This window comes from Prinia subflava, chromosome 1, assembly GCF_021018805.1.
Source record: "Prinia subflava isolate CZ2003 ecotype Zambia chromosome 1, Cam_Psub_1.2, whole genome shotgun sequence".
In the NCBI taxonomy this organism is placed as follows: Eukaryota; Metazoa; Chordata; class Aves; order Passeriformes; family Cisticolidae; genus Prinia; species Prinia subflava.
In genome coordinates, this window is record NC_086247.1 from 49666699 (window position 1) to 49690758 (window position 24060).

The following is a 24060-nucleotide window of genomic DNA, read 5'->3' on the forward strand; positions in this document are numbered from 1 at the left end:
AATAAACACTCCAAGCTGAAGTGGGCTGCATGTGGGAATCAGGCAGTACTATTTCTAAAAGAAAGGCAGGAAATTAGGCTCTCTTATGCCATTTCAAATGTTTACAGTAAATCAGCAAAATTAATGGTTGTAGCAGATAGAAATGCTGCTCTGACTGAGAAATTCACTGTACTCCAAGCAAACTAGCCAAATATTAATTTCCTTACAGCTGTTTTTGCCATTTGTTTCCTTGATTTCCCAAAACGATGTCAGCTGAATTTTCTCATGAGTGCAAACATTTGTGTTGCAAAAAATAAGAAACTCAAGAATTTAATCCATTTTTAGGAAATAAAGTTAACTTATCAACTGTAAGTGCTAATCTTCCCATCTCACATGAAATCCAGAAACTTCAGATAGATATAAAGCACTTGGGTTACCTGACTCTTTGCACAAAGATTTAGATTCTAAATGATGGCAAACACTTGTCAAAAGGAATTGGGTTTAATTTGGTGAGCATAAAAAAAAGTGAGGTATAACACCAAGGTTACAAGCAAGACCCCTAGGAAGATACTGAACAAAATTTTTCATGCAGATGTACCAATGTATATAAAAAAGTAACCTCATGTCCTTCATTTCTCTCTCTAAGGAGGATCAAAAGTCCAGCTATCACAGGGAGCATCCTTAATTTCTTTGGTCCTCATCGAGATGATGACAAACAACTCTAGTCTGCCAAAGCTTAATTAAGTAATGACTTTCCCAATCTTTGTTAGCAGTGTATTGATTAGACAAGTATAACTATTAAATTTTGAAATATGTTGCTTTGTTCAGTTCCTGAACTTTTAAATTCATGTGTTCACTCCTAAATCACTGCTTTAATGTTGATTGAAAACAATTTATTGAGGTAACTATATATTTTTTAAAAAAATAAAATCTTAATTGAAATTAGGTTAAAAGAGCAGAAATTAAAATAGAGGCAAATTTAAAAGCATGGTGTATATGCTAATACTATGAGAAGAAGAAAACTTCAGTATTCAGATGGGAAGGTTAATGTTATCAGCACTCACAAGACTACAGTCAGAAGGTCTAGAGTAAAATTCAAGCTCCAATTCCCTTTTTATTTCAGCTTTCTTCATCAGTGATACAGGGCCGATAATCCTTACTTTTCTCATTTGTGGATTGTTGCAAGGATGAAAAATACAATGTCAGTGTTGAGGACTATCATATTTAGTTTTATAAGTGGGAATGGAATCATGAAGATATACTATAAAAATAAAGAAATTGGGTATTTGAAGCCATAAATGCGCAACACTGAACACATCAAGAAACAATCTGGTGAGAAAAAGAAATTAATCTTTTTTTTTCTTCAGTGGCAATGAAGCAAAATTTCAGAAATCACCATATGAATTTTTTTTCCCCACATATTTCTGACTATGGAGATCCATTCTGAAAGTGTTTATGGAACGATTTTTGAAAGTTAATACTATCACAAGTGCAAGTATCTTTTGATGCGTGTATGGGTAGAGTCTGAGATTTTCACTTTACAGAAGTGGTTGCATAGAAAAGAACAGGATTATGTACCTAGTAAAGTTTTGTGGTTAAGTGAATTCTAAAACAGCTAGTAATACATGAAAAAGGAAACTACAAAGTCCTTTTTAATTATCTCTCTGGATAAAAAAAATTTTAACTCTTCCCACCTGGAGAATTCACAGAGGACACAAATAGCATAATAGTAGAACTAACCACAGAAGAGGAAAAAAATCTCCTTAAAATATTAAAATTAATGTCAGCAGAAGTCACCAGTCATAATTTAAGATAACACATGACAAACATAATTGGCTAATTATTTTTCCAGGCAGTCAGTAGAACAAGATGAATGACAAACCTTACGAGTTACAGCAATTTATCTGTTGCCTATAAAATAGTTTAGCCGTATTGACCTATAAAATGTATGTCTATATATCAGGCAAAGGTCTGACTCCCTTTTTGGAATCATAGACATCAGCTGTTTACCTCTTCTCTCCAGTGGATTTTTAGGATTCCCTCCACTGACAAACATGGGAGTGATGCTTTGGAAACTTTGTTCCTTTAACTTTTTCACTCCTTATCTCAGCAAAACTTTACAGCAGCAAGCACGTGCTTATCAGTCAAAACAATGTTAGTTCGTGGCCTTTGGCAAGTTTCCTTTCAGTCAAAATTAATCCTACATTTACATTTATGGCTGAAACACAGAAACTCGAACTCAAATCATGTTATAGGTATTTCCAAATCAATATGATGGCTTAAACTCCCTTGTGATTTTTTGTCTAATTTCATTTGCTTAGGTTGCAGAAACAGGCCCTGATGTAGTTATTCTTTCAAATATAAATGCAAGGTCATCCTAAATTTTATTCTAAAAAACCCAACTTTAGAAGCAATTAAATGAATCTGGAATAGAGCATGGATAACCTACAGCAAGATGTATGAACCTTGCTATTTGCTCTGGATGTGTCAATGCTTTTTGTGATCTGAGGATCCCTCTGTACATTATGTAAGAGCATAAGACCAAAATGATGGAATTTTAAAAGTGACACTAAAACTATTAGATTTTGCATGCTGACATGCTTACCTTCATGGTGCTACACCTTTCTGTCATGATTAAAATGTGGAAGAATGTTAAAGTGAACCAACAGGACATCAAAGGTAGAACACCATGATACTGTAAGTGCTTGTATACCAGCCAGGACTGCTGATAAATGATGGAAAGTGGCTCAGTGAGCACTTCCAGCAGCTCCCTCAGTGCCCTTGGGTGATTCCAGCCATCCCCATAGACCTGTGTGTGTCTGAGTGGTACAGGAGGTCACTGACCATTTCTCCTTGGATTATGGGGGCTTCACTCTGCTCCCTGCTCCAGTCTTGCAGTGCAGGGGCTGGGAACCTGGAGAACTGACCTTACAAAGATTGAGACAAAGAAGGTATTAGGGACCGTGGCCTTTTCCTCATCCATGAGGATGTTTCCCTTTCCATTTCAAAGCAGCATTAAAACCTTCAGTTAAGATATGCAGGTCTATCACTACGTCAAATCATAAGCCTTTAACACCAAACTCATGATTGGTATTGTCAGATCTGTCAAAAATCAACAACTTCAGCAGATATTAAATGAAGTAGCACTGACTCTGTTGTCAGCAGCTGGTTGGCTTTAGGCTTCCAAGCCTCCCTGTTTTCTTCTGCTCCCAGAAGTCCCTTGGGGTGAACTTCTGGGCTTTTCTTCTTCTCTAAAACACCCTGGGAGAGCTTGAGCACAGGGCAAGCTTTCTTGATGATGGAGGCAGAGTGAAGAGATTTAACAGGTGGCTGGTGGCTTGACTTTCTGTTTAATTGACCACCCTAATGCTGTTAAGATCAAATTATATTGTTTACAATGTGTTATGAAACACTACTTTGGACAGGCTATTTTTCATTATTACTGAAATCAAGTAACTGAATGCACAGGACAGCTGTGCAAGAAACATATTTTGTAGCCAACACTGTATTGTATTACACTACACTAACAAAAGGCACTCAGTGAATGTCAGGATGGGTAAGTTCTCACTGACTCAAGTCTTCTGAAACTGCATCTTTCCTGAATGAAGACATATTACAAGAAAAACAAAACAAAACAAAATTAAATTTCACTTTTCAAAGAATTCCTTGTACAGTTGCTACATGACCAACTCTCTATAGATCAAGCTTTGAAATCATAAAACCAAATATAACTCTATATATATAGATATAAAGGACTTGTGAAAGCTTTTCATGGCAGAAATTGATAATTTCAACTTTGATACATCAGGCCCTTACAGGATTTGAAAGAAGCAGCTGCACAGAACAATTAGGCAGCTGGAGATCAACCTTCTGCAAAAATATAAAGCTCCAGTTTCTGAGCCTGCAGGGATATGCGATATCAGATTTTAAGCAGTGACGTCTTAACATGCAGAAGAGCTGTCACTGCTGTTTTCAGTTTCAAGAACGAAATTATTTCTGGGGGTAGAGCCAAATTTAAAGAGGAAACATTCTGGGAGGGTACTAAGGCTAAAGCTGGAAGCTCTTTGAAACGGCAAACATGTTTGAAACACCAAAGTTTAAGCCTTTCTTTCAAATATTACTTATCACCACTTCTACCTTTCCTGAATGACTTGATTTTAACCTTGTTTACAATGTGTTCTAGTGAATTTGTGTGTGATAAGGCTTGCGACTCAACATAAAAATAGTAACAGCTTATGGGATCAACTTTATTCCAGCCTTTCTCAGTCTCTGCATTTTTTTTTTTAAATAACAGTTCTTTTACATTTGAGATTTTATTAGGATGATTGGTTAAATCTGTAGACCATTTAATACTGCACAGAGAGCATACAAAAGTGCTCTACGTGTACCAACGCTGGATACTGGAAAAGCTGGGGGATCTCTCTTAGAGCTGGTCAGGTACTATAGGATTCCTAACAGTGCATAGCTGCATTTGCATCTTCTGCCTATAAACAAACTCCATATGATCGCGGAAATGACTTAGAGTCTCATTATTAACACAAATTGTTACAAAATCCAAACACTGCAGGGAAAACCACACACAGAGAGGCATAAACTACAATTTAAACTAAATTAAAGTTGGGGAGAAATCAGAGGACAGAAGATTAGTTATGAAGTCTATATTATATATTTTTCTGTCTAATCAATATAGCCATTTATCTGCACATAATACATAAGTTTTCCTTGAGGATGTTCTCCATATATGCCCTGTACTCAAATTGTAAAAAAACCCCACAGCCCTTATAAGCCTTAACTCAGCCCAATTGTCTATTTCTTCACAAAATGGCTACTAATTCAGTAGAGGTTGGGTGTAGGTGGTGATCACCCCCTACATGCAAAGGAGAGCTCCCTGTAACTTCAGTTCTACCTCAGCGATTAACCAACCAAATAAGCATCTTCAGCCAGAGAACTATGAAACAAGTTCAAAGCAGACAGACGTACTTCTGCCCGTGGCAGGAGGTTGGAGTTAGCTGATCTTTAAAGGTCCCTTCCAACCCAATCTGTGATTCTGTGCTGCTCTGATACCTGCAGGAAATTGCTTGTTTAACACCACACAGGAGCTTTGTGTCAAATGCAGGGGACAATCCAGCTCCACAGGGCATCTTTCGCCTGCCTTCCTGAGCAATTTTCACTCACAGCTTCTTCATCAAAATGTTGTCCAGTCTTATTTATTTCTATCTCATCTTGCTGAGTCACTTTGAATTTCCTGTATTTGAAAAATTGACTACTTCAGGTAAAAGCTCAGTAAAATTTATCTTTTCAAGTTTAAAGCTCTCCTGGGACTTTCTGGGAAACTCACTATAAGGAATAGGAGGAAAATGATCTACCTCAAAACATAACAGACTTGAGGTTCTCTCCCAGCTGGTCCCAGCTGAATCTCCCTGTGATCATGGTGGGTCCTCTCTCAGATCACAGTTTAACACTCTTCCTGCTGTGGCTTGCCACCTAAGTTTTCTTGCCTTGTCTGTCACTACTGTCCTAATTTTTAGTCTCAGGCCTACAAAAATGCCATTCTGTCTCTTTGTGTCTCTCAAGAGTCAACAAGCAGTGTGTAAGTATCCTATGAGGTGACTATTTTATCTTCCTCATATTTGCTCTTGCAGCTCCCCAGCAGAGTTTGCTTAGGCAAACACTTGGCCCTGGAGTTAAACATCTGTTTTCCAAACTTTTTTTTTTTTAAACAAGGCACATCACCATGTTCTGGTACTTGAGAGGTTTTTTTTTTTCCCTGAGCAAGTGAGAAAACTTTTGTTTTGGGAAGAAAAATATCTTGTTGGACATAATCTTTCTTTTTTAAAAAATGACCATGAAAGACAGCAAGTGCTTGCTGTAGTCTCTTTACTAGGAAGCAATGCTTGCTACAAACCGGACTTGAAGGGAATCAGGCATCTTTATGTTAAGCGAAGATCTCTGGAAGAAATTATTAGCTATTTGCTTTAAGTGATTCCCTTTGCTCCAACATGATCATATACACATAAGTAAAACTAGCTGTTCTCAGGGCTCACAAAAGTGATCTCTCTCTGTGTGAATTTAAAAGGCCAGAGAGGTGCAGTACTGCTTAGTAGGGCTTATTGCTGATGGTAATGAAGAACAATTGGGTCAGAGGAGGAAACAGCCACATTTCATTTTCATCACTGGTCTGCTGGAAAGCTGTGACCCACATTTGCAGTTACTTCCAAAGAAGTTCTCATTTATCCACTTCCACTTTTAGAAGATCCTTTGTCAGAAGCATAAGCAGATATCCTTCAGGGAAATGTGGATTCATACTGCAACTTTCTGCCTTGGACCAGTTTGTGCACCAAATTAGGGGTGGAAATAATGCAAGTGTTTGATGCAAGGAATGTAGGCAGGAAAATCCATTTAGAAATCTTTCAAGATTGAATAAAGCTGGCAAATTAAAAATTCACAAAACTGAGGCACAACAGCTTTCAAGAATATAAGCATTGTTAATAACAAATTCGCAAACCTCTGCAATAGAACGGGCGCATTTCAAGTAGAGCACCTGTTGAAGTATTTTAATAGCCTTCCAAACCAAAAATGTCATTTCATATTCCTTGTTTCCAGGATCAGATGTCAGTCTCCTTGGAAGCAGGAGGAGCAGCCAATAATGTCCACTGTTTCACTTTCACCAGTGCTGGCTCACTGTGACTTTCCAAGCATTCCACTATTCATTTTTCTAAACATTGTGAGAACAATTTTCATTTTTTCATGTGAGGGTGGTGATGGTATCAAGGCAGTTGCACAACTTCCAGAAAAGTGAAAGACAAAGGGCAAACTGGCGCAGCTCCCGCTGTGCTGCAGTTCACACTCAGCTGAACTTCACTCCTCAGACCTGTCTGTCCTCAGCACTGTCTGCAGCTGTGAAATCCAGAGCTGTGCTTGGCCGCTGCGAGCTCCAGCATGGCACAGTCACACACGACAGCCTGCCAGGCACTCAGGCCACGGAGGAACCAGTGCTGAGCACACCTGCACGGTTCTGTTGTGGTTTCACAGATATCCTCAGCAGCTCAGCTTCAAAAGACATGGCATTGATGCGCTTACTTCTGATGTACAAAGAGGATTATCTAGGATATATTTATTTTAGGGCAAAATTCATTTTGGCTATGGAAACTTTTGCCTATAGTGTGCAGTAAGAGTTTTTAACATTTCAGTTAAGGTACAATGAAAGAAAAAAAGATGAATTCGTAACTTTTCGGATCTCAGAACTACACTTAATTCAAACTACTGCTGTTATAATCAACCCAATTCTTGTAAAAGGAACTGTATTTATTTCAAATCTAGCTAACATTTTTGTATCTTGTGCTGGAGCAGATCCTTATGACCATTTCTGACCCATTAGTAAGAGGAGGGTTCCCTGAAAGCATCAAATGAGATAAATCAACACATGCAAATGCAGTTATAAAAAATCTTGACCCTGTGCCACGTGGTTCTTGCATCTGAATGAACCACAGGCCTTGCTTTTGCTATAAATGTTATGTTTTAAAATCCGCAAGTTGGAAGAACACAATATACTGTCATTGTACTGTATTTGTAACAACATGTTCAAGAAGAGATTTTTGTAAAAGAACTATCATGAAGTGGAACTGAGCCAGCCAGATTACTGGCAAAGCTTCCTGCTGAATATGATTAGATAAAAGGAAAATGGAGACTAGGGAAAATTTATCCTCTCAGCAGAATTTGCCATAATTATATGCAGGATGGGGAATTAGTTATTATTCTGCTGTTAAATTCCTCAAGTGGCCAGAAGAAGCATTCTTGCATAATCTGCTTTTTCAATCTAGTCCATGTAAAACAAGATCATTTTAAGAAAAATGGAGATGCGGCTGACCAAGTTCTGTGAAGCTGGTAATTTTTTCCCCTGAAGGTTAGACAGTGGAAAAGGGTATTGGGATTGCCTTACCAGTCACCAAATTACGAAAGCACTTCTCCAATAGCCAGCTAACTTTTGTTTAACAGAAATTTTCACTTTAAAAAGTAAAATCTCTGAATTTCATGCATGCAATGCAGAATAGCCTCACCTCAAATGCTGTTCTGGTAAGGCAACATCTTTGTAATAGTTCATTGCCAGCCTGACCTGAACTCTGCCTCCTCACATTGTTGTGACTCAAATTCTTGTGTTTTTACTAACACAACAGGACTCCTGTGATTGCAAATTTCTGTTTATGCAAAGAACACATTGCTGCCCTATGCAAGTGGAAATGGTGCTAATAAGATGAAATAAGAATTCAGAAAAGATACAGAAGATTCATTAACACAATAGGGAATGGGATATATAACTTAACAAGAAGGGGGGCACTGCCCTTGATGCTACTGAGTACAGTGAAACAGCAACATTGAAATGGTGAGAGGTGGGCACTGCTGGTCCATGGGCCAACAGCTGAGTTTGGTGACAGAGGGACTGTGAGCCCACCTACACAGGTGGAATCCACCTCGGTGCTTCTCCTTTCAAAAAATCAGAAGCAGTTACATAACTATTCAAACTAGCAGCATGAAACAGAATCAGAAGAAAAGGAAACGAAAGAAAGAAGTTGCAAAAAAGGACAGCTTATCTGAAAGATAATTATATACAGTTAAAAAGAACTAGGGAAAAACCACTGGTATGCTTACAGATTAGCAATGATCTTTCTTTAAATGCAGTCTGTGCTAGTTATCCCCATTTCTTCCATTTCATCTTGAAGCATGATGGTTTCATAGTTCATGACTGGGTGACCTTAGCTGCTTGTATTTTTACAAGCCACTATATCTGGTCTGCTGAGATGGCCTCACTATAATTCTACTAATAAAAACACAAAAAGGAAAAAAACGGAAATGCAAATTTGATTTCCTAATAGGGACCCAGAAAAATCTCTCAAGTTGCCAGAGCTGAAACACTGTCATCTCCTGCGTGACTTCCTTCTTGTAACCCATTCCCTTTCTTCAGACAGGAATGACACTTGTCTGCTGGAGCTACCCTGTTTGTCCAACAACACATTGGACTGGGAATTGAAAGACAGTTCTTCTTCGAGCTAGCCAGAAGGGTGCAACTGGGGGAAACCAAGAAATTAATATATAGGCAAAATTCAGAGGAAATGACTGTTACAGCCATGGGTGATTAATGTGCATGTGCACAGTGGGGAGTGTTGCACACCAGTAACATTTTGCAATAATGCTTTTAGCAGATATAAAATACAACTATATAAATGATGAGCATCCAAATACTGTCTGAAGAGTCTGTAGTCTGACTTCTGGAGGGGTGTTGTTAGCTGACAAACTAAAGGTATCTACACTTTCCATAGGCAGCAAAAGATGAAAGATAAAACTCTATGAGATTAGTTTAATTACGGACACATCATTAGTTCTCTCTAAAACAGTATTAAGGAATGGTTGGAGAGCCACTTTCTGTAAAAATCAGAATAAATGTCCTAGGAAAAATGGTGACTGACATGAGTGTCCTGTGGTCATCAGATACAGTTTACTAAGCAGCAGTTTTTATTGAGGAAATGAGCCATGCCATTAGCTTCAGCCTGTCCCCAAACAAATCTTCATTAACTAGCCACTTCTGTGAAGCCTGGCAAACAGCTCAGTCTTGATTATTGTGGAAAGCTGTCAGGGACTGCACCAGAGAAATCAGTGTAAATACAGCTACAGGAGAAGGCATGCCAGTTGCCTTCAACTTTAACAAGTATTAAAATATTAATTCAATGGAGTTAAATAGGAAATCTGCAGTGAGAGTAAAGATTAATCAAAGTGTATGAAATAAGAAGTCTTATAAAAACACATTTTAAGCAAACTGATAAGAATCAGCAAGGCAGCTAAAGTATGAGTGGAAAGCTGACTGGCAGATGACACGCATCAGCAGCACACAAGGCATTAGCAGGCCTTGTTCTATAAAATTTTTTAATGACATTACCACTTTTGCAATGTGAACTTATTTTCACTTAATCTGAGAAATGCAACACTTTTCTTCTTTTTTATGAAAAGCCATCATTTTGTAACTTACTGAAATTTTAGGAAGATGTACACTAATTTGGATTTTGCAAAATTTCTACAAACTACCCAGTAGAAAGATACCCACTTATTCCTGATACTTTATCAAAAAGCAAACATACACCAGTTCTATTTTACAAGTGAAATGTTTTTCATAACAATATGAACAAGCTAGATATTGCTGACAGCTTGAATTAATAATTTCCCTGGTCCTTTTTTCTCTCTCTTAAGAAGCATATTGTCATGCTCCAATAATAATAATAATAGTCTTTTCAGGAGAATAAAATTAGATGTAAAAGATGATGCCTGATGATGCTGATACAGCCAGTACACTTCAGTGTCAGAAGCTAACAATGCCTCAGGCCCCAAATTAGTTAATATCATGTTGAAAGTGAGAAAAAGGAAGCCTAGACCAGGTGGGTATGCCTAATCCTGCACTCATGATTAATGTCACACGCTCCCAATTACCACACTTATGTTGTTTGATAACCACACTGGGGTTTTTTTTGAAATTAGTGATGGTTACTGACAATTTCAATTACATAGATTTTGGCTTTGATAAAAAATACATTGTTCTTCTGCATCAAGACATTGACCAGAATGCCACCCTAAAAGAGTTCCTGACACTTTTCCATGCCTGCCGGAGAGGCAGTTGTCTGAAGATGGAGCGAGGCTTTCTCTCCACATCAGCAGTAGCTGGAAAAGTTAGTTTTTTGCCAGGTCTTCGAAAGACATGCATGCACCAAACTTAATGTGCAGAGGAGGAAACAACAAATGGTCTGGGAGAAGTGCACATGATTGCAGTGCAAATAGAAACAACCCCTTTAACAGAGTCATGCTAATTTGCAATGAGTGATTTTTAAAAATCATTTTTTAGCACACATATGTGAAATATGTGGCAGTGATCAATTCTCAACATGGTGTTATGGACAACAGGTGCAAGGTACCCAATATTCCTCCATCTTATTCTGCTGAGCATGGTCTCCATGTTAATTTTGGAGAAGGAAAGATACAGTTGTCCATTCCATCTCTTCCATTTATGGATATGACAGAAACCTGACATTGGGCAAAAAAATCAGCTTTTATTATGCCACAAATTTGCCTGCTACTACTGGATAGGAGAAGTATAAATATTTACCTCACTGACACTTCTAAGGATCTAATATTTTTTTTAGCACCAAAATGGAAAAAACCTCAACCCCAAAATCTGAAAAGATTCCCTGGAAATTGTTTTGCAATCCGTGTCTGTATTATGCCCTAGAATCTCATGGCCCAGTTTAAGATTTCAACAGCAAAAGGACTAGAAAAGCTTACATTTTTATTTGCTAAAAAAAATCTCCTAAACTGGATTCCAACAGATTCATGCTCCGGCCCCAGACTCCTCTGGTGGTAAAAGTACCAGCAGTGAAACGGAGGAGGCAGATGTTTCTGTGACACCAGGCACACAGAAATCATGAACTATGATGGTGGCAGCTGAGGACACTCAGCACCTTACACAACTAGACCCTCAGTGAGCAAATTTCGCAGGAAAAGAATGACGTGTCTCAGCTTTGTAACTTAACAGACTGCTCTAATCTGCAATATTGTACTTAAAATATTAAGAAATGTATCTGCAGAACAGATGGGGGAAAGCATTCCCCTTCATTTGATAAAATTCCAACACTGCTGCTGTGGTCCCAAAAATTCCCACAGCTATTCAAGCTTTCTATCCAGTGCCTACTTATCTGTCATGTTCATTATTTTCCATTCCCTAGTTTTGCCAGCCCTTTGAAGGTGATAAAGGGATTCTGGACACCATTAACTTGACGACCATTTATATCCCTCTGTATCTCCTGCCTGCAGGAAAGCTGGGTTCTCATCACAACCAGAAAATATGTTCTAAAATAAATGTCAAAAACTGACTACAGTGGGAGCTAAAACAGCATCAATAAAACGTGCTAGACAGCACATCATCTCCATCTAGTCTCCACACCAATTCATACATGATGAAGGAATAAGGAGAAGACAAAGTATTTTAGAAAAATTCCGGTTAAAAGCTCCATGCGTCTGTTTCTTACCATCAACTATTCACACAGGGAAAGGTGTTACTGATTCGACATAATGAATGATTTTTGAAGTGCAGGCCACAATTCTGTTCTATGAAACTCTTCTGGACTTACTTTGCTACTCAAAATCTGGTTTTTCCTTTGTTCTTCTCCTTCCCCTTTTGTCAGTTCTTCTCATCTTTTTTTACTTTACCACCAAACTATTTGCCCTTCAATGAAAGTAGGTATGTTGAAATAGAAAAAAAAAAAAAGTGTTAAGAGTAAAAACTGCTTTAAATGCCACTTATTTACAGATACACATTAAATTAAAAAAAAAAAAAGACCACCCACATGTTTTCAGGGTCAGTGCCCCTTCATCCTACAGAGATTCCTCGACTGTGCCACCCAAACTCACAAGACATTAAGACCAATCTTTGCACTCAGTGAGAGTCTTCTCAGCTGAAGCAGCAGTAAGCACCCTCCAAAAGGGAGATACACACGTTCTCAATAAGCACTGACAGAAACAGAAAAAGGCTCCCAGGACTGCAGCACATATTTGAAGTCCAGAAAAGGGGACAACTGGCAATATAAATCAGATTATGGGAGGGGGTTCTTGCTCATAATACCATGGGCAATTTGTGGAGTACACGACACCAGAACAGATGTTGGTGTGCCGCAGGCGGTAGGGTCTGTGTAGACAAGGCGTGCCCGTTTAAGCATTAAACCTGCAGGTAGCTGATGTGAGGCTAAACACAACTGCCTGTTTACACAAAATTACACTGGACAAAATTACATCTGGGTGAACGTGATGCATCTTTTTGGCAGTGAGAAAAGTCCTAGAGGAAGATTTAGGGAGACTGAATGTTGGTGTTGGTATTGAAAATCTTAACCAATGACTCCTTGTCATAACTTTTTTTTTTTTTTTTTTTTTTTTTTTTTTTTTTTTTTTTTTTTTTTTTTTTTTCCTGAAAGAAGAATTAGCATTCTGGTCTTAGCTGTGTATTAATCTAATTCTTACATATCCCAAATAGGGCAAGACAAGTTTCCTTGGAAGTTTGTAACAAGACAGTAACTGACTTCACCCTTCACACCCTTCACCTAGATGAGAGCACGCAGCCCTGCCAGCCCCACTATCAGAGCTTCCAATACAGATGCAATACTTCACCCCTCCTCCATCTCTCTGGAACCCTTCTTCTTCTGCTTGCCCCTTTTTAAACAAAAGAGGCAAATGGTAAAATGTCACATGAGCATTCGGGGGCTCTGTGAGATAAGACAGTGTAAGGCCATGGCACCAGGTGACAACTTGTTCTGTCACTTGGGTGCAAATTACCCGGCATGCAAAACGGAAAGCAGCAGATTTTCTCAGGACTGCCTGAGGCAGTCAGATTGAGGCTCATGGAGGAGTTGGGTTTTATTCATAGCTTGGTTATTTTGGTCTAGTAGACCCTGATTTTTTTCTGCCACAGATCTACATAATTTTATTTGATTCTTTGTGAAGTTCAAAAGAAAGTTAAAAGGAATTGAGAGAAAAAAAATTCAAAACAGAAATAGCCTGCCAGCATTTGTTTTGCTATCCTATTACAATATTCTGACTTCCATCAAAACCTTACCAGGGGGATACATATCTACATTTTGCTTTAGCTAAAGACAGAATTAATTTGAAAATTATTACAGGAAAGAGAATGGTTATCAAGACATCATCATCTTGACTGTGCAGAGACAAAAAGTAGGCGTCTTCCTCAACAGAACAGGCATGAGATCTGTCACAGTAGAAGGCTCTGTGGCTCACAATTATTTATTGTTTTTAGGTTTTTTCCCCTCCTCTGATAGCTTAGATCAAATCCTTGATCAAAGCAAGTAGGAATTGTTCTGCTCAGATGGCTTACTGCATTTTAAGCGGGATGCAATTTAGCACTCTCCCATCTGACCAAGGCTAAATTCAGTAAGGGAAAACAATTTCCAAAGACCAACACATCCATTTCCCCCTTGAGAGGCCAGACAAAGGTTGTGGCATTAGAACAGATTACCAACATCTGCTACAGTATGTTTTTGATAAAAGGAACTGTTAGATGGCAGTGAGACTGTCCCTCTTTGCAAAATAGCATTAGGTGTTTTCCAGATCCCAGTATTGGAGTTCCATTGTGCTTGTTATTGAGCATTGTAAGAAGCAGTGCAGTGAGACTGGTGTAATAGTAAGAAATAAAAAGAGTAAATCACATCTCTGTGTATATTTCAGAGGTTCTGCAATTTTTTTAATGTGCAGTTTTCTTTGCTGCCACATTTCCTTTGGGTTTGTCTGTCATATTATTAAAGAAACAAAGCAGTGTTTGTTTCAAAGAGTGGTTGATAATGTACGCACCCCATAGTCTACCATAGCTTCAAAGAGCCAATTACTGTTAGACTGTTGCATAAACACGTATTTAGGAAGCATGAAAATGTGCAATTATTTACAGTATTCACTACCTAATACATCATATTTGAGCTCCAAAATGGGAATTACTGACATGATGAAATATAATGGCTCCAAAGAAATTGCTGCACTACAAGAGAGTCCCTGCAGAGCTGTACTCATTAAACACACTTATTAAAAATTCTTAGGTTTTTGAAATAAAAAATCACTCAGGCACTTAAAAAAGCTCATCATCACCAAGTATCTCATCTGAACTTCCTGCAAAATCCTATGGCTCAAGAGAGCTTTGCAAGTATTATATCTGGGGAAAACCAAAATACTGAGGTTTGTCTAAAAGGAATGATGTGGAACTTAGTGCAGGTGAGTGGCAGCACATGTCTGGAGATTGGACAGTGGCGCAAACTAAAATGAAAAGCCTGAGGTTTTTTTACACCCTGGATGTATTAATTAAGCATACCTTCTTCATGAAAGAGGCCTTGCTTCCCAAAAGACAACTGTAGTTAAAAGCACATTAGTCTATTTTAGGAAAATGGCAGGAGTTATTACTCAAAGTGTGATCTCATTTTATAAATTGGGGCACATGTTCAGCTACCGATTCAGCTCATTTCTGTCACTGCCATCACAGAAACATTGCAGTGGAAATAAGCTGGAACAAAGAAAGATTCTGGTCTTTGTTGTACTTTTCCATAAAGTGAAAATTTAATTATTTGTTCTTGAGCTAAGGAATGATGTATCTCTAATTCTCAGAGAATTAGAGCAATGACCAGTTCCTGAGAACAAAATTTCAGGATAAAAGTTATATTACCCTCTCACAATTTACCAACAGAAAAGGGCTGTGGTTTTATTTTATATCCTGCTGCATATTCCACCCATTAGTTTGCAATTATAAGCTGGCACTGCTGTGGGAAACCTGCTTCCTTGTGATGTGATTCCAGGCATATTTCAAAGAAGGTTGGTTCCTACCTCTGTGTCCAAGTCAGGTAACACTGTTCCCAAAACCACAGATACACAAGGTTGAGGAGTCAGAGCTGCTGAGATCATGTCAGCCTTGCCCTGCACCTGAGTTTGCTCTTGGGACACCAGAGCTGAGCTGAGCTGCTGCCCCTGTCTGAGGCAGACCTGTCAGTCTGCTAAAAAAGGGGCAGAGTTGCCTTGCAGCAGTGAGCAGGAGAGACTGTGTGCCATAATACATTGCTTCCTGGATTGTGGCAAAATCACTGAGGTTTCACGCTTGTTTATGGGCTTAGAAAAATATTAATTCTCAGCTAATGAGACTTGAGGCATGCAGTGCTCAGTCAGCAGAGCAACTTTTTAATTACTGTTTTGCTTGTAATGACTTTCTGTACCTTTGTTATGGTACCTCAAGCAGCATTTTTCCTCAGCTAGGTGCTGGACATTCAGGTGCTGTAATACACAGGCATGGCTGCAGGCTCCATCAGGGCACTTCCACAAGAACGTGAACACCAGCAGGGGTGGGGGACACAATCATGGGATCAGCACCCTGTATTAGCACACTGGGAGGTCTCCATGAAACACTGGGGGTCCTGAACATCCCTACCAAACTCTCCAGTAGTGGTGCATTTGATAACACACCTACCTAGTCTGAAACTGAAGCAGAGTTCAAATCCTCTGTACACCTTTAGGGAGAAGTGTGTAAATCTAAACATCGGAAATTATTATCACTTTTGTGTGTGCAATATGATCAAAATAAACAAATTAATAGAAAAGTGAATTTAAGCACATTCCATACAAATATATGCAAAAGGCTTCCACAAAATTTTTCATATCTGTAACGAAATTAATGCGAGATTAACAAATACTGAAACATTACGTTTTAAGTAACTAATCCCTGCGTCCTCTTTATTTCTGCTCCACTTGATAAGAAATGCACTTAAATAGTTCTTTGCATAGAACAATAGGGATTTCTGTTAAAGTTCTCCTTCTCCTCTAAAACCATGCCTTTTCCCATTTCATTTGAGACCATCAGCATCACAGATGGCCATCTTACTCCCAGCATGTCAAAAGGCCAACAGGGTCTTACAGAGCAGCAAGCTGAGCAGCACACGGCAGTGTATCCTTGCACTGAGGACTGCTGACTGCATGCCAGGCTTTGCCAAAGCACAGCTGGAGGTTTGAGGGAGGTGTGGTCCTGGTGAAGCTACATCTCAAGTGCGTGCCCAGCGTGGCACTCCCCAGCATGAGAGACATACAGAGTTAGCAGAGTTGGTGGGGCAGGAGTATGATTTACCCATTTTCAACCTTGGAGATGTTCAAGTTGTTTGGACAGCTGGAGAAATCAACCAAACAAGTGCTGTCTCAACAAAATAGCAGAGTTGTTCCAAGTTTCTGTAAGTGTTCACCAAGTAAGACAATACATTGCCTTCAAGACATTTTAAGCTCATGATTTTGCGTAATTAAGATCTTTCTCACATTCTTACCCCACTATGAGCCTTAGCCCAAATCTTTAGAAGTGTATCAAGAAAATAAAAATAAGAATAGTAAGTAAAGACGGGATACCGAAGGGTTATACTGGTTTTTCATTTCCTGTATTTGAAACACATTTGTAACTTTGGAGAGTGCTGTAAACTCTTCCAAACTATGTTTTCAGATGTGGAAAAAAAAATAGACCATGGCTTACGAAACAAAGTCATTTTCTCACCCTTTCTGAATTTCTCATTACAAACCTTCACTGGCTCCATAAAAATGGTGTTTTTTTGGTGTGATGTGGAGCTTAACATTCATCAAGCTGACTACTGGGATAGACGAGATGGAACTGGTACTAGCTACAGTCAGACACCTCTGAAATTGGAAACAATGTTCTCCTCCAAGGTCAGATCCTCATTAGTAAAGGAAAACATTTTTAAGTGCTGATTTAAGCAATTTGGTTGCAGATCCAAAGGCAGAACACATTTTAGGATTACTCAAGGAGAGAAAGGAAATGAACCATGTAAATTCTTTGTCAAACAGTTTTCTACAGTCTTCAGATTTATTTTAAGTTTCAACATCTGCATGAAGGCCTTAATGTAGTTATATTTTTTGAGACCTTCTGTGGAAATATCTTAATTTTGGTACACATCCAGAAGCCAACCTTAGCTTCAGCTGGAAATCTCATGTGAAATCCTAATTTCTTGTTTCCTTTTTAACAGAGCAATCTCTGAAAGGGCAGCTCTGAGGAATCCAAATGACTTACATCTGGCATACACTCAGTTACAGCTTCCTTATCCACAGGATTTGATTTTATTTTTGAATTCTGCCTGGCATAAGTCAGTTTTTAGGCCTGTTTGCATTTTATATGGTTATTTATTTTTAATTGGCTGGGCAACCCGTTAGAGATTTTCCACAAAATACTTGACTTGTCTTGATCAGGTGCTCCAATGAATGGAAGGAAAGTGGTTTGCTCAGCTGAAAGACTAATTAGCATATACTGTGGTAACTGTCCTTCTCTAACCTGCTGGCTACACTGCACAATTTCCTTGAGATTTTTATTTATTTTTCTTTTAAGCAGAATTGTAATACTACTGAGAATCACCAGATGGCATTGTTGAAAATAACTCTGATATTTCTCTTCACCTAACCCTACAGAGGATAGGTACTGAATTGCAATCCAGTGCAGAGTTTTTCCTGATGTTATTACTTGAGCTCTGTTAGAGAGATGTCTTTACATATTTGTGTATTATACTATATTGTGCATTTGTAGGCATGTGCTGTCATGCCTGAGTCCTCACAATGTCGTAAAGTTTGTTTGCAGCAAAGCATCATGGATGGCTACATAGGGAAAGTTTAGAAATATAGACACAATAAATGTGGGAGAAAGGTGTTCTTTAGGCTGCTTTAACATTTCATTGTTTGTTAATTAATGCATTCTTCAAGCTCATTGAAATGATTCACAGACAAAATTGTTAAAGGGTTGTTAAACAATTGTTAAAATTGTTAAAAAATGTTGAAAATGTATTTAGTGACTGCATTTGTTGGCTGAAGTGCTTCAGCTACAATAGTTGCATCTGGGAATCTTGAACCTGAAATCAAATTATGTAATAACTCACAGCTCATTAAATTCCTCTGAAGAGATCAAATGACCTGGGTTTTAATTTTTAGTGCAGCCTATGGTGTATTACATATGTCAGCACCTCAGAGCTGCTCTGCCTCCCAGCCTGCACAGCCCTGCTCCCAGGGATGGCCCCAGTCAGGACGCCTCCATGGGTACCACTGATACTGAGAGAGCAAATACGAGGGTGAATGGAGCTTTTCAACTGATTTGCTTTCAAGGCACGGTGCAGTTGTGACATAGAACTTATTTATAATTCCATATTAAATGTCAAAATTGCATTTTCTCTTCCTCATTCCAAAACCCTTCATTTAAAAACAAGGATAAAGGGAGTTTGTAGTCAGGTGGGGTGTTGGGAGGAAAGGGTTAAAAGTGTAAGATTTGGCAAGGATGGAATAGTTTTTTGCTCAAAGTGACCTTGCAGCTGGGAATGCTAAGAATGTCAGAGTGGGAAAGGGTGTCCATTTATTATGCCTAGTGTTGTTCATCCTCTGCTGGTTTTGAGAAGTAGAACTCCTGTGTAGAGACAACACACTCACAGGCATGCTTGAACCTTCTGCTGGAAGTGAGAGATCATAAAAGTACAGCTTTGGGATAAATTGCATGTGTGCAAAGCCCTTTGATATCTGGGGCAGGCAGTGGGTCCCCTTGTCACTGTGTGCTAGGATGAACTGAGCCTAACGGAGCCTGTGCCTCTGTGTGTGTCTTTTCACTAGGATGGATTTAGCCCACCACAGCTCGTGTCCCAGGGTGTGTCTGCTGCCCAGCGGTGTTGGTGAGGTAATAAAATTACTCTGATTTCAGCTGTGGTTTGGTGGCTGCTATTGTTACCTGTATGTGTTGACTCACATGGGGATTGACCTCTTCTCCCAGGCAGAGACAGGATGAGAGGACTTAGTCCCAAGCTGTGCCAGGGAAGGTTTAGGTTGGACATTAGGAGGAACTTTGGTGGTAGATTTTGGTGAGGTTAGGATTTGCCTCCCCACTCACAGTGTAACATTTCACCCCTTTGGTGACATCAGGTTTGTGCCTCCACCTCCGTTTTTACACCTGGGCTCAGTTTCACCCAGCTGCAGGCACCCCTCAGAGTTCCCACAGCAGCGCTGGGCTCAGTGCAGGCTGCAGAGGCCACCAGGTGGGCAGCCACCCCTAGCTGAGCTCTGTGCCATAGCCAGTGTGCAGAGCTGTAGTTAGACTGGGCACATCCTCAGGAACTGAGCTTCAGGTGCAATTCCCGATTGCGGAACTAAACCGCCAACACTATGCGGCAAAAGGAAATGAAAACCTGAGGCTGCCACCACAGCAGCAAAGGTTAACAGGCAAAGTGTGAATTTGTCCATAGTTCTTGCTTTATCCAGATGCCCTGCAAAGCTGCAGATCATTGCTCTAGAGGAAGAATTTTGAACCCAGTAAACCAACAGCTCTCCTGTCTTTTCCACCATCAAGCTGGCATTTACCTGGAATTTCAGCTGTCAATGGGATTCTCAATATCAGCGTATGATCACAGCTTTGGTATTAGTGATTTAAAAGCCATATTCTTGAGGGAATTGCCAATGTTGATGAAAGGAATCTTCCTTGGTTGAACAGGCAGAGATGCTTTAGTAGCAGGAGGACTGTTCTCTCATTTGGGGATGTGAAAACCATTTTCATTCACCTCATAACTGCTCCCATGTCTCCCAGAAAAGCATTTGCAATCTCAGTGGAGATAAACCTGAGATACTGTTCTCCTTTCTTCATGACTGCCTAGTTGTTGTGCCATTTCTCATTTTGTTGAAACAGATATTAATAGAAATCATCAACATTGCCTTTCACATTTCTCTTCTGTGCACCAGGCACAGGCAATACCAAGTTAGTCAATATACATGCTTTTGTATAGAATTTATTCAATTCTATTCCCCATTAAACAGATAGTGCTGAAAGAGACAAGTTGTCTGAAATGCTACCAGTGGAAGGTAAGGGCCCTTGGAGCCCAAGAATTAGAAAATGAAAAAGGTAACTCAGTAAAATTCCCACAGCAGAAAATAGGCATCTACAGCAATTTTAAATGCTTCTATGTATGTCCAAAGAGAGCACTGCAAATCATTCCTCTCTGATTTTAAATGACCTGACTACAGAAGCAATAACTCAAGACATACTCACTGGATTGTTTTTCAATATCACAGTTTTGTTCATATGATTTTTTAAATAAAGCCAGCTACCCAGAGAAAAGATCAGTCCTGTATGGTTGCACTACAAAAAAAGGACCATAAACAAGAGAAAGTTTACAGTATAGATTTTCCTCTTTCATGTTTTCCAGTGTTTTTGGCTGGCACACACAGCCAACCTTCTCCATTTAGACACTGTCATCCCCAGACACAGGCATCATTTTCCTAAGTGACAGGAACAACCTTTTACATACAGATACTTAAAAAATAAGTATTCTCTTCTGTATTAATGATCACAGTTATTTTTGTAAAGGAAAAGTGTTATCAATGCCATTCTCACAGAACAGAAAACCCTCTTTGGGATCAACCCAAGCTGATCTAACGAAAATGAGTGCACACTGAAAAATCCCTGAAAACTCCCACCCTTCAGCTTTTGCCTCATAATACATTTTACACAAACTAATACCATACAATGAAGTAGCACACACCTTATGCAAATCCTGTCTTTGTGGTTTGGTGCAAACCCTGCGTGCTAATAAGGGCTATTTCTATAGCAGAAATGCTGTCATGTAAATACTATTTCTTTGGTAATTTAGATGAGAACTGCTCTTCAGCATTTGTTAAAAATGCTTTGATGTTTGTGTTGCACTACCAATGTATTTCCAATTTGCTACTTTTAGAAAAATCTTTAATTTAGCTGAACATTTTTGGTAAAAGGATTTAAAGTGTTCTTTGATGACATAAAACAATTGACAAGCGGCTTTAAAAAAGACTTACAAGGAATAAACAACTGCACCTGTGAGATAACACACAAAAGGACAAAAGTTTACAGAAAACAGAAATGAAAAAATACAGCAAAAGAGTAGGTACAGTGAAATACATACAATAGTCAATATTAGTCAAGAATACGATTAGTATATGAAGAATACGATTAGTATACGAACAGTATACAAATAGTAAATGAAGCTTGTGTAAAGCAGCAGAATGGTTGCACACAAGTCAAAAGAAAGAGGCTCTCTCTCATCCTGCCACAGGGAAGGGCACACACATGTAATGGCTCCTGCCTCTTGCTTTCCTGAATGAGAGAGGCAGATTTGGAATTTGGTTTTACTTGGTTTTTCTTCCCCTTAAGCACTATTTCGGTGACAAAATCTGAAATTCATCATGGTTATTTCCAAAAGAAAAGCAATCTCAAACATTAAAAGGAAGGTTTGAAGTCTCATGTTTACACCAAAACCTCTCCCTCTAGCAAGGCTTGAATAGTTTGAATTGCAGAAAGAATGTAACAGCAAAATGTGAACATGCGTGTTTTGACCTGCAGACGGCTTCTTCCTTTCTTCATTCTCACATCTTAGATGGTTTAAGCCTAGAGAGCTGGAACAGTCTCTTCAAGCCAGTAAAAACCACATCCAGTAATTTATCAATCACTTCAGCTTTGTAGCAAATCTCATCAGAGGGACCCTCCTCTGCTAGCCACAGCCAGCAGAACTGTTAACCCAGAGCCTTCTTACTGAGCCTTGCCAAATTGTGATTGCTCTTTTGGGGAAGGCATGACCTTGGACTTCCCTTCTATGTGCTTTTAGCTCAGAATAAATTAACTTGGACACAGGAGGAACCACAACTGCATCAGTCTCTGTCTGTGTGTGGTTTGAGGCTGATTTGTCTGTCCAGCTCCCTGGTGAAACACAGACTCTCTTAAGGGTTGGCGTCCGGCAGAGGAAAGCTCGATCTGATGGAAATGCTCTGGATGTACCTTCCCCTCTGCCCGCCCTCTGGCTTTCCCGGTGTGCTACTCACCAGTGCTGCTCTGGATGGTCCTCACCGTGGTGGTGGTACGCGGGGGCGACGAGGAGCGCAGCGATATGCACTCGTCATCCTGGGAGCAGCCCTTCTCGATGGCTCTCACATAGCTGTGGCTCCTCATGCGGAAGCAGCCCGGCATGGGCAGGTCCAGCGCCTCCACGGCCTGGGACTCCAGCTCGCTGAACACCGACTCGCAGACGGACTCGAACTGCCCGTTCACCTCCATCTCGCTCACCTGCGGACACACAGCGGGCAGGGTCACGCCCCGCACACGGACACTCCGCGCGGCCTGCCGCAGACACGCTCCGGCTACGGCGGCGCGACGGCCCTGCTGGAGCATCCCTTTGCACCTGACGGAAGGGAAATGGGACCCCCCCAGCAGCAACTGTGAGGGGGAAAACAAGGGATGAAAAGGGGAGACAGAGACACTGGGCAAAGATTTGGCCAGAGTTTGGGCTCTTGGCTCTGCTTCAAACTGGTGGGAGGCCTGGAGCCCTCACAGCAGCTCCTGTTTTATGTCACTCTGGGCCCACGGCAGAGATTGAACGTTTGGTCATTGGGATCACTGCATGTAAAACAAAAATCACTCTTTCATTGAGGGGAGAGGAAAAAAACAAAAAGGGTCAGCTTAACCCCAGTACGTTATAAATGCAATCCACAATCACACTGATAAAAACCTGAGTGGCCGGAAAGCTGGAGGCCGGAAGCAGAGGGAACTGCTTTGATAAGGGAACTGCTTTGATAAAGGAACCAGCTTTGCTGCTGGGGAAAAATGTTTGTAAAACTGAATTTCTGGCTGAGAACACATGCAAAGGAATCCTTAGACCCTTTGTGCAGCAGACACTAGGTGGTGACAAAGACTTGTGCTCATGGTGGTCAAAGAACATTCAAAAAACTTCCTGCAGGTCTTAAAAATCTGGAAACCATTTACTTTGGCTTAATTAGTAATGGATGCTCATGTTTCTAAACTGAGAATTGAGCCCTGAGCTTGGCATTAAAGCACAATAATTATCACTGTAGGAAACATGCAGATGGAAACCATCACTTGAGGATTTTGTTAGTTTTCAAGCATGTACAGGGCCAAGTTAGCAGGATAAGACTATGTAGAAAAGAATGGTAGAAAATAGATGGTAGAAAAAAAAAATTAGAAATTCTCTTCCAGGATTAATGTTACCAAGAAAAATGTTTTGCAAAGTCTTTATATATGTAACTGAAAAATCTCAGAGAGTAAACCACTTTTTTTTTTTCAAAGGAAAACTATTTTAAAAAGCATCAAAGAGTAGTAGGTAGTACAACAGAAAGAATAATCTTACTATGGCAGAGAATATCCAGTCCGCAAGTAAGTATCTCTGAATTAATGCATTTTTAAACAGAAAACCTTGTTCACTTTGGCAAATGATAACCACTCCTTGCCTGACAGCTTTGTGTGTTAGATGTGCAGCTAAACAAATAACATGACCTAATGTAGGTGCCTCTGAGATCTGAATTTCTGTGCTGTTTTCTTCTAGATACATCCTGGCCCTCCTTTTAGAGCATCAGCTCATGCCCTATGCAAAGTGCCTCACTACAAAATACATGGGTGAATACTCCGAAGTGTCTAAATACAGTATACTGCAGAAAGGGAAACTACAGCTCCATACTGAATGTATT

The 24060-nt window shown here is 39.7% G+C and overlaps 1 protein-coding gene across 4 annotated transcripts in view; it reads right to left on the reverse strand.

Moving 5' to 3' along the window:
• The window catches only part of DLGAP1 (DLG associated protein 1), a 400953-nt gene that overhangs the window by 65088 nt on the left and 311805 nt on the right, over positions 1-24060 (reverse strand). For all 4 annotated transcript variants that reach the window (XM_063396014.1, XM_063395993.1, XM_063396003.1 and 1 more), the window contains one exon: positions 22405-22645. In XM_063396014.1, the coding sequence (XP_063252084.1) occupies positions 22405-22645 (241 nt within the window). The remainder of the gene's footprint in view (positions 1-22404; positions 22646-24060) is intronic.